General features: G+C 40.5%; 1 protein-coding gene across 4 annotated transcripts in view; it reads left to right on the top strand.

The window, feature by feature from the left end:
• The window catches only part of LOC122564950 (A disintegrin and metalloproteinase with thrombospondin motifs 3-like), a 267,936-nt gene that overhangs the window by 181,803 nt on the left and 74,049 nt on the right, over positions 1 to 12,084 (top strand). For all 4 annotated transcript variants that reach the window (XR_015759635.1, XM_043720492.2, XM_087995042.1 and 1 more), the window contains 2 exons: positions 6,651 to 6,734; positions 8,441 to 8,597. Coding sequence is in view for 3 of the 4 variants with exons in the window: in XM_043720492.2 (XP_043576427.2) it covers positions 6,651 to 6,734; positions 8,441 to 8,597 (241 nt within the window). In the remaining variant the exon portion in view is untranslated. The remainder of the gene's footprint in view (positions 1 to 6,650; positions 6,735 to 8,440; positions 8,598 to 12,084) is intronic.

The following is a 12,084-nucleotide window of genomic DNA, read 5'->3' as shown; positions in this document are numbered from 1 at the left end:
TCAGCCGTTTTGTTGTGTTATTTTAAATTGAAAAGCCAGGTTGTGTTTAATAAAAATCTACATATACTTGTTGCTTCTGACAACAGCCTAAATTCAAATTTTAGATCCTCGTTCCCCTCTTTTGTCATTCTATGACCACACTATAAATATGTGGATCAAATTAATCCAATTCGATGGCAGCGAGAGACTGCAATACTTTCTCTTCCTCTGAAGAGGAACCAGGGGCAGGCGATGATGCACCCTCATCATCATCTAAGTGGAGAAGCGTTTTCTGGATGGAACCAACGTTGTTAAAGGAAACTAATATTTTAGCAATAATATACTTAACAATAGCAATACCAACAAAAAGACCAACTAAAACAATAGCAGCATAGATAGCCATATTAATTAGCCAGTTGTACCATGAACCAAAACCCTAATCTCCCCATCCTGCGCCTTCATTCATTTGATTGACAAAAGTGCAGATGTTATCTATATGTCTAGCAATGTTTTCGATAAAATTAGTAACCCCCATGATGCACTTTCCTTTGTTAATGGTGTAAACTCCACCTTCCTTTGCAAGTATGTAATCGAGAACATAGCGATTTTGTTGCTTAAAAAGGGACAATTCTGAAAGCATATCCCTAATTTTTATTAGGGCAGCAGTTGTCTCATTTCACAAAATCATGAGTCCACAAATGAGATAATTACGGTTTTGATGACCAATAACTCCTGAAGACCCTCCTACGGAAAGAACACTAAGAACTGCATATGCCAATGAGTGAGTTTTACTTTTTGATAGAACCTTTGGATTCTTCTGCACAAAAGTCAAGAGAAACTGAACGTTTAACAGGGGAATTTGAGTCTCGTTGCCAGGTAATTGGACAGGGAACAGTTGTTGGAAATAGTGTTCCTACAGCTACAGCACAAGGAATACTTGCTCCATTCAAGACAAGGTAGTTAGATGCCTTATTATAACTGAAAAAATAATATCCAGGTTTAGTATAGATAATGGAGGGACTTTCCTAAAAAGAAGTGAGCCTATCTTCGTGACTTTCTGGAGTATCTGGGTAATCCATGATTACAGTTTGGTCCCGAACATAAAGCCTAAAAATCATTTAGTCAAGTGGGGTGGGTCTCTTAATAAGAGATGTGGTCAACATCCCAGAATGGCTCTACTCATCCAATAATTGGGAAAATATTAATGCCATTAGGGATATCATAATGAAAGTGGCTATTGTTACCCTCCCCACAAAGGATTTGAAAACCAGTGGTAATAGAGACACGTTCCTCCTTAATGCATACGCATGAGATGCGAGGTCCTTCAGAGAATCAGTAACGACTGATACATTTTATCATAACACAGGGTATAATTTTAGACATAAGTGCACCCCCATCCCTTACCATTGTAGCAATTTGGATAGGATATCGTGGATTTATTGGAGGAAGTCCATAATCCTGTAAATACTTTAGAACTATTCTATACCCCTATGTTAGGATTGGGAAGAATAAAAGGGGTCAGGGAGTCTCTTGCTGAAGTAAGGGTGTAACAAACTACTTCATCCTCTCCAAATATTTTATTATGGGTTTCTAGACACAAATTGTTAGTGAAGGATAACATCCCCCCTTTGTCTCTTTTACTATGTGATCTATCTGAAAGGGGACAAGGCTTACCAGGGATGCCCATAGTACAAATGAAATCAAAGTGGCACACAACACCTATACAATGTAAAGACAATTTAGACTTGTTCTGTAAATGGACTTTTGATGCAGTTGACCACTGTAATAGTCATTCTTGGTAACATTCAGTCTCTTGGCACACAAGGACATCTTCCTGGCAGAGTCGGTACACATTCTCTATTTGCCCAGGATCACACAGGTAAACTGTCCCTTCTTGAACATCAATGCTGCCAATGGCAAGTCCACATAGCAGGTCAAGTTCAATCTTTATCATCTCCCCCCTTGCAAGGTTGGAGACCACAGAGTGTCCATTGTAATAAAGTATAAACCGTTCCCTCCTTGTATATAAGTATATACAATATACACATAATCAATTAAAATAGGCTGCAGCAAAGAAGGAACATAAACTAATCTAGTAGCAGTCACCATATTCTGGTTTGAGTATTGAGGGAGTACCCTATTTGAGGCCATAGTTTGTACTGTTCAGAAGGGGCTTCCCCCATGATTCCTGCACCTTACCAATGTCTGGCATACCCATTCTTATACTGCGTCTAACTGGGTTTTGCTGTGGACCCAATGGTACCAGAAATGTAAGGGGTGTAAGGTCGCCTGCTTGGCAGCTGCATATACTTGGTAAAAACAAGGACTGCAGATGCTGAAAACCAGAGTCTAGATTAGAGTGGTGCTGGAAAAGCACAGCAGTTCAGGCAGCATCCGAGGAGCAGGAAAATCGACGTTTCAGGCAAAAGCCCTTCATCAGGAATAGAGCCTGATGAAGGGCTTTTGCCTGAAACGTTGATTTTCCTGCTCCTTGGATGCTGCCTGAGCAGCTGCACACACTTGCCCACTACGTTAGAAACAGTATCAGTTTCATGAGCCGGACATATTGATAATTGCCAGACTGATTGGACAAAATAGCATTACTATAATGCTGCCCCTTGGGGGTTAAAAATCTTCAATGTTCCCACATGGCTCCAAAGTTGTGGATCATATTAAAAGCACAATGAAGAGTCAGTGTATATTAGTAGATTTTCCTTTTGATAGGATGAAAGCATGTCAACATCCAATCGTCAGCTCCGAGGTAACATTAAAGACACATTACTCCCCATTGGCCACATTTCAACAGTTAAAGCGAAGGGACAAACATTTTGCCCGAAACGTCGATTTTGGTGCTCCTCGGATGCTGCCTGAACTGCTGTGCTCTTCCAGCACCACTAATCCAAAATCTGGTTTCCAGCATCTGCAGTCATTGTTTTTACCTATGAAGACTTGATGCTTTATTTTCAAACGAAGGAAAGATTTGTAACAAGTAGGTGGGTTAAATTAAGGCTGGGGACAATCAGGAGATGTTAGGGGCTCAGTGGGTATACAGGAGCAAAATCCCAATCCTCAAAAAGGGTCGATATGCCAGACATAGGCTCGGGATTCCAAGTAGAATCTAAGTTCTTTATTTTATAGTATTGTTGCTTTAACCTTGTTTGTATAGTCCCTTCTTATATCCATTCACAGTCACCTCCTCAGCTTTTGGGAGTTCCATCTGCTATTATATATAGATCTATCCCTATCCCTCAGTCACATGCAGAATTTCTTCAACTGGCCAGTAAGGTAGCTTTCCATTCTTTAATGAACAATGAATTAATGCAGCCATGTTTTAAATTAACCATGAGGCAATGAGACATGTCACTGACAATGTGTAAAGGAATAAAACCAAGCGACCCTGCCAATTAATTTTGATTTGGGCTAATACAATTGATTATTATAGTTATTATTAAATATTATTATAAAATAATAAATAAAATAATCATTAACTGTAATTCAGGATGGAAACTCAACAAATGACTAAGACATTTTAAAAACTGTACTCTGCTGCTTTATGCTTCTTATTTCATCATTCTCTTCCCTTCTTTACTTGATCTCCTTGCCTCTATTTTCATTTTAACCTGATTTAACCAATTTATCAATTTATGTTTGTCTAACATTAAAGTCTGTTCCTAACTATACATTTTGGAATCTTGATTGTCATAATCTGAAAGCTAATTTGAGGATTTGAATTTTCAGCTAATCAAAAATTGCAAGAAGAGAATAACTGAATAGATGATTTGTCCTGTTCACTTGTCCTGGTCACTGTATCACATGGCTGTGACATCATGGAGCCTGCTAACTCCATGGCAATGGGGCAGTGATGCTACAAAATAAATAGTGATTGATTTACCACCCTGTGCCTATATGTTTGACTGTCCCTATTGTCCAAAGGGTGCAGTGCTGGATGACAGCAGTGCCTGCTTAAGTCAGGCAGTAGTCCTTTTTCATTTGTTAGGGACACAACTCTCTTTTTTTCTCTTATCTCAACCAACTCAGCAAAGCATCAGTTCAACTTCACAGTGTCAAAGAAAATTCCAAAGCCATTTTATCGCGTTATTTTAAATTGAAAAGCCATTTTGTGGTTAATAAAAATCTACATATACTTGTTGCTTCTGACAACGACCTAAATTCAAAGTTTTAGCTCCTCAGCCTCAGAGTACAATCAAATTTTGATCAGATGGGCCAATGGGCTGAGGAGTGGCAGATGGAGTTTAATTTAGATAAATGTGAGATGCTATGTTTTGGAAAGGCAAATCAGAGCTTATACACTTAATGGTAAGGTCCTGGGGAGTGTTGCTGAACAAAGAGACCTTGGAGTACAGGTTCATAGCTCCTTGAATGTAGAGTCACAGCTAGATAGGATAGTGAAGAAGGCATTTGGTATGCTTTCCTTTATTGGACAGAGCGTTGAGTATAGGAGTTGGGATGTCATATTGTGGCTGTACAGGACGTTGGTTAGGCCACTCTTGGAATATTGTGTGCAATTCTAGCCTCCCTCCAATTGGAAAGATGTTGTGAAACTTGAAAGGGTTCAGAAAAGATTTACAAGGACGTTGCCAGGGTTGGAGGATTTGAGCTATAGGGAGAGGCTGAATAGGCTGGGGCTGTTTTCTCTGGAGCATTAGAGGCTGAACAGTGATCTTATAGAGGTTTATAAAATTGTGAGGGGCATGGATAGGGTAAGTAGACAAGGTATTTTCCCTGAGGTGTGGGAGTCCAGAACTAGAGAGCATAGGTTCAGGGTGAGAGGGAAAAAAATTTAAAAGGGACCTAAGGGGCAACTTTTTCATGCAGAGAGGGTGCGTGTATGGATGGATATATGAATAGGAAGCATTTAGAGGTATATGGGCCAAGTGCTGGAAAATGGGACTAGATTGGGTTAGGATCTCTGGTCAGCATAGATGAGTTGGACTGAAGGATCTGTTTCCATGCTGTGCATCTCTATGACTCTATAATCTGATACTTATGATGAGAAAGGTAAATACAGCCTGCTTGTTTTATTCATTCATGTTGTGAGGGTGTCGCTGTCAGGGCCAGCATTTATTGCCCATCTCTAATTGTCCAGAGGGCAGTTAAGAGTCAACCACATTGCTGTGGGTCTGGAGTCACATGTCGGTTAGACCAGGTAAAGATGGTAGTGTCCTTCCCTAGGTCATTAGTGATCCAGATAGGTTTTCCAACAATTGAGAGTAGATTCATGGTCATCATTAGACTTTGAATTCCATAAATTTATTGAATTCAAATTCCACCATGGCGGTATTCGAACCCAGGTCACCAGAGCATTACCTGGGTCCCTGGATTAAAGTCCAGTGATAATACCACTGGGCTAGTTGTGTGTGCTTCTAAACTGCATTGATTCTTTAGCGGCTAGTGTGTGCAAGGTAAAAAGTCACCATAGTACAACCAGATCATAAGGCTGTTCTCTCAATAGAGCAAGATGATTGGTGGTGGTTTAACCTGAGGGTCACCGCTCCTCAGACAAGGGGAGAGGTTGAGAAGGAGAATCCTTCATGGTAACTTCAGCTGGTGTGGAAGCTGAACCCATGGCGTTGGCATCATTTTACATCACAAACCAAGCATCCACCCAACTGGCCTATCCGATGCTCTGAGTGTGAGGATAGCTCCCTTCAGGTCTAATTAGTTGATTGTTGTAGAGTAAACAAGATGCAGTTTATTACATCTCTGTAATTTTTTACATGTTGTAAGATCAGACTCTACATTACTACAAAGACTGTTGGGAGAGGACCTATCCTTAGGTCTATCTCCCACAAGATCCTATTTTACTCTGCCCCAAATCATCACAACATAATCAAAGTGGGCAATATGTGCTGCACTCAATCAAGCATTAACCCTTGCAGAGCCTTCATGACCACGTACAACACAGTCCATCTGTCTCATCCTTACCTTTGGTCCCCACATCTCAGAACCTATCTTTTTTCCAGTATATCCCTAAATTTACAATGTTGCCATTAACGTTTGGTATTCCACCTAGTAACTAAGCTACTCCTCCAGGACCCTGTCATTTAGTTAAAGAGGAAATTACTAGAGAAAGTTACATTGTAGGGCGATATTACAGGAATGATCACTAGCTAATGCACCAAAAGAAATTACTGTTTCTACAATTATTGGATCAGCATAAAAATCCTATATTTTCAGTTCCCTGGCTGACAATGGGCAATGCTATAGGAGATGCTTGAGTTGACATATATATTCAAATCGGTGAGCCCTAAAACTTCTCCATTTAAAATATAAAGTTAAAAGTCACACAATATCCTTATATTCCACAACCACCTGATGAAGGAGCAGTGCTCCAAAAGCTAGTGCTTCCAAATAAACCTGTTGGACTATAACCTCCTGTTGTGTGATTTTTAATTTTGTACTCCCCAGTCTAAAAACGGTACCTCCAAATCAGTCAAAACATAAGAATCCTTTAACTTTTATGCGGAGAAAAACCAACTTAGATTCATGCCAAAAAGAGCTCAGTTATTTTGTGCTGTTATTTGTATTTAGTGTGAATTAAATTATGGCTGTAACTCCATTGGATGAAATGCATCGGCAGCTCCTGGAAACATTTGGCTAACTTGAAAGGTAAAAGGATTTTAATACAATTCCCTTTCTTTCATTGTCAGGTTAATGAGATTTACCATGATAAATCACTGGGAGCCCATGTAAATGTTGTGCTAGTACGAATGATCATGCTGGGATATGCAAAGGTAAGATTGACATCAAGCTGTTCAGTCTATCTGATTTTTGACATTTTTATTTTAACACTTATCTTCGCTCAAATGATCTAGAAGAAAGATGACAAATCAAAAGGTGCAAGCTGATTCAAGCTAATTATCTTTTATTTCAAAATGGAACACGTTTAGCTCTTCACTTTCTTTTGTGTGGGGTGTTGAATTGCAGATTAATTGATTATACCCCTTTGACAAGTGTTGAGGAGTGTTGACAGCTACATTAGATGTTCTTTCAGGATGTAGCTCACAAGTTATTAAAGTACACAACTGTTTCAACTTTTCTTGCCAAGTAAAAAAGAGATTTTTGTGCAGTATCACTGGATGGAAAGTGACTATTACAGAGCTTTAATCATTGAGGGATTGGTGACATTCAACAATTTTGAAGGATACCAACAAGGGATGCCACATATGATTGCCAAGGATACATCTTTCCCTCTAGGCCCACAATGGGGACAATATGGTTAGGATGCCACAAAATCAGACTGGCTATTGGCATGATCTTCCAACATCTTTCTTCTTTGGTTTGCAAATTAGGCATCATTTGGTGCATATCTCTTTGTGGCTGAGCACAGAGTAAATCTGAACGTGAAACACTAAATCCTTTAAAGTGATGATTTTCATTCTCCAAAATAGCAAGTTTTCCAGTAGACATCATGTCAAATAGAGGATAAATCAGAGCATTATACAAGAATACCACATATTAATGTCCTGGCTAATGAGATAATACCTTAACAAAAAGCTTGCCCACCATATTGTGAAGTGCAGCTAATGGAAGTGCTCATTTCAGAAGTATATAGTGAGTTCCTCATTCCAACTTTGAGATAGTGGTCTCCAACCTGTCTGGCCTCTTTTCTACTGACATTGTCCATAATATTGTACCTATGTTGTTGATATGTCAATATGATTTATGCCAACTTGTCTCTTGTTTACTGGCCAGCCTCAGGTCTATTGACCCTTTCAGTGACCATTCCAAAACACTTCCATCCAGTGATGATTGTATCCCCAGATCCTTGGTGAGTGTTCCCGCTTTGGTGACTCAGCAGGTTGTAGAGGTACATTTGGTTTCTGTCTTCACTGTTTCTTTTTCACATGGTAACTGGGTGTATATTTTCTAATGTTCGGTGTGACACACTTGTACCTCGGAGTCTGGATGACCCAGGATGTTCTGTGCAGAGAATTCCTATAATGGGTAACATTCAACCTCTTATTTATTCTAGGAAGCGTGCATGTTAAAACTCACATGATACCTGAAATACATAAGGAATGTTAGAAATAATGTTATGAGTTTCTGCTCTCAGCATGGAGCCTTATCAATGATGCAGAGCACAAAGTCTAGGTCACAAGGTAGCTCCACCTTAATTACTATACTTACATTTAGGAAGGATCCATTCTAGAACCTACCATCTCAAAATTACATTCATTATGGTCTGAGAAATAATGCCATCCAAGGAGGCAGCCCTGTTATATCACTGCCAATGTGCATGTGACTGCAGATTCTAATTTTCTCTCCAGTGAATTTTAGCCCTAAATTCACCTTGGGGGATCAGAGGGAGCAGCAGTCTACCTTATCTTGACCAGGACCACTGTTGTCCAGCAACAAACCTCAGGACATCCGGTTACTTTCAAGCATCGGAACATGTCAGCTCATGAAAACTGAACTAAATGAAACATTCTCTGATTAGTCCATCAGCTTGATTGAAAGAGGAAATCCGTCTCGAAGCTTGGAGAATATCTGTCGCTGGGCCAACTCTCAGCAAAAAGCAAACCCGAACCATTCGGAACACCATGACCATGCCATCTTTTTAACAAGGCAAGATTTCGGTCCAGCGGGTATGCAAGGTACTGTATAAGAATGTTGACAGGGTACATTGAAATTAGCAATGGGTTCATTATTGTAACAGCACCAGGACTCTGCTTGAACTTTTCTTGAGGGTTATTTATTGATGTTAAGGTTTTTTATAGTTTTTAGAGAAAAAATTTTCAATTGTACTAATTTATGTATTAGGTGACATGATCATGTATTGCCACTTGTATCTGTCTTGACACATAGAGTATTTGGACTCTTACTGAAACAGGATTCACCATTGTCCTCATTAATTATCAATCCTCCATTCAACTTAAAGTCACAATGCGCATCCTGACAATGTTTTTCTGCAACCTTTACCATCGGGGAGAAGGTACAGAAGCCTGAACACACGCACACCAGCCGGTTTTGGAACAGTTTCTACCCTACTGTTAATAGAATACTGAATAGACTTACAAACTCTTAACATTCACCCGTACCTGTGTATTTTGTTTTTGCCACTGTTTACCTATTATTTACTTAGCTATGCTACTTAACTCTGTGATCTGCCTGTGTTGCTCACACTGTGCCTCAGTACACGTGACAATAAATTCAATTCAATTCAGTTCAATTCACAAGGCGTCATTGATTTTCTGAACAATTTTTAAATTGGCACCTGACTTGAGGCAAAAGTTAGCAACAAAGGTAGTTTTCAAATCAATTGATGCACTCTCCTACATATACCTTAACCATACCTTAGAGATTGATGAAATTACCGGAATATGTTTCCATTGCACCTTCTCCAAAGCTGGAATATCTTAGTCAGTGATTTCAAGTTTTCCTAGGTTCCAGTTAACTGAATAGTCCTTTGTTGACAAGTTCTTTGTTGCCTCTTCTTTGTGGCCTCTATCTCTCTTCCTTTCTTGTGCCCTTCCTCTTTCTTCACCCTTTATAACGTCTCTTGCATTCCATTCTCTCACAATTGTAGCCTCCCTTTCTCTCTCCAAGCCCATCATAGCCTGTCTTGCCTCACCTCCCTTTGCCTACTCTCTGTCTCCCTCACCCCCTTTGCAGACTCCCTACCTCACTCCATGATCCATGAAACTCTATGTCTCTCCATGACTCCATTGTAGCTTCATTCTTGCTTTGCCACAACCACCCCCCCCGACACACACACACACACACACACCCTGACCCCCCCCAAGTCTGACAGGTGGCTCACCTCAGCAGAGAAAAGTGGCTCTTCCCCAGTATACCACCTTCCACCATATCCTGGCCTTAGCAGAAAGGGAACTGGCATTGGGCCCCCAGTGATAGGTTTTGGGGCAAAAGTCAGCCACCAGCCTAGATTCCCAGACTCAGATTTTGGCCTCAACTCTCAGCCCCCCGGTAGATGTGTCCCAGCCACCTCCTTCACTTTCAGTTACTGATTCATGTAACCGCCTCTTCAGTTACAGGTCACTCTGCTGCTCTGTTGTTGAGAGGTTCATCCATGTTCCGTTCAACATTTTGTTCCAGTCCATTTGTGGGATGACTATTCTGTGATGGATACTGTCTTTGACTTTTCCAAGGCCTTCTGGAGTCTATTCACCACCCCCCCCCCCCCCACCCCACCCCATTGACCCCTTCCAATTTGAGTATTGTCTTGCATAGAGAATTACAACCTGGTTTTAAAAAAGATCCTTTGTGTAGTTTTTTTCTTCTTAAGAAGAAAGCACAGCTCTGCACAGTGATAACATCTGGTCATAATAAGGACAGATCATGATGTGTAATGCTCCCATGAAATGTCTTGGGACTGTTCTTTATTTTACAACTGTGACACAAACATGACACGAATACATCACAGTATCAGGACATGGTCAGCTTATTGCAGGACTTTGTCAGAGACAAAAAAAACCGTGTAGATGCTGGAATCAGAGGTAGACAAGCAGGAGGCTGTTAGAACACAGCAAGCCAGGCAGCATCACGAGGTGGAGAAGTCAACATTTCGGGTGTAACCCTTCTTCAGGATGAATTGTAGTGCCTTAGTCACTGAAATGTCAGGGCAGTGACTGAATCCAATCATCTCAGAGGCTAGGTCTGGGGATTGTGATGGGAGGACCTGGTCATCACAAGAAGTAGATTACATGCCACAAAAACCAACACTGGTCACCACAAAGGAAGAAATTGTTAGTGATTCTGACATTTTTGCAAGTTCCAAAATTGTTATCTTAACTTATTGCAGAGAAGTATCCTGGAGTTAGTTACAAGGCTGCTAAGGACTGCAGCAATTCAAAGAGATTTGAAATAAAAACAATGCTACCGGAATCCTGAAAGCAGATTTCGAAAAAGCAAAAAATCCATTTTTCCAGGTTTTGGTAATGTTTCTGTCTTTGATGCTTGACACCTTTTAAGAACAGCAATTCTCTGTCATGTTCCCAGCCATATGTCTGTGTTATTGATCCAGAATCCAAGCCATTAGTCACTGTTTCATCCACACACTAGCAATCAGTTATCCCTGCCCTGTTTCATTCATGCAACGTGTCATTATTGCAACGGGTCATTATCTGAAAAATAATAATGTACAGGATTACACAGGAAAAAAAACAAGTTAGTGGCACCAAGTAAATTCCTCTTTCAAAGGGCACACACAAAAGCGATAGGCCAAATGGCCTCCTCTTGCATTGTGACCGTTCAATGAGCCAGATATTATTTTACCTCACTAGCTGCTCTAAAGGTGAACAGGTGCATAAAATCCAGCAAAGGGCCTTCCTGCCATTTATCCTCTTGATCCACAATCTGACTAAATTAACTCCACTGAGACTGGTCTCCCATCACCAAGTCACCCTTTATTTTACACATGGAAGGTCGTTGATACTGGTCTGGCTTCCTCAAAGCCAGCTCTCAGAGTGAACAGAACCTCTGGTGCTCCTGTTCTTATCTGTCAGCCAGGGCTCCCTGATTGGACCAGGTTAACAAGCCCCAGTCAGGGAACTCATACTGTATGAGATCCAGCTGGGAGACCTCATTACTACACCCACACTCTGCCATTCAGCAGAATCATCGGTGCTGATTCCCGCCTCTAGGATGGGATCTGAAACCTATTGCAAGAATGTAACAACAGCTGACACCCATAAGCTTACACAATTGGAAGAAACAGAAGAAAAATCTCAGAGATTGATGCGCTTTACTGAAGACTGAATATCTAAGCATTCTCTTCATGATGAGCTAAAGGTCATGACACAGTTAAAGTACATGCACAAGAAAAGAAATGTCAACATCACCTTCCCCCTCTGTAGCTGAATATTTGAATGTTTAGTTCTCCTGGTACTTGAACAAATATCATTCCTTTTTACCACATCATGTCTGACTGTGGCTCTCTCACTCCCAGCAAGGCACACACATTCTTTTCTGTCGCTCAGTGCTGACTCAAAACTGTCAGCCTTTAAATGATTCAGTGGCTCCTGAGAATCGATCTATTTTTATACATTTCAAACCAAATTTGTTTCATTCTTGATGAAAGATTTTGTTTGCTCTTAGAATAGACACAACGAGCATTTTGAC

Source organism: Chiloscyllium plagiosum, unplaced genomic scaffold (assembly GCF_037043375.1).
Source record: "Chiloscyllium plagiosum isolate Xiang-an unplaced genomic scaffold, Cpla_swu_hap1 HiC_scaffold_2, whole genome shotgun sequence".
NCBI lineage: Eukaryota > Metazoa > Chordata > Chondrichthyes > Orectolobiformes > Hemiscylliidae > Chiloscyllium > Chiloscyllium plagiosum.
The sequence above is the reverse complement of the archived record's forward strand: the minus strand, read 5'-3'. Positions and strand labels throughout refer to the sequence as shown.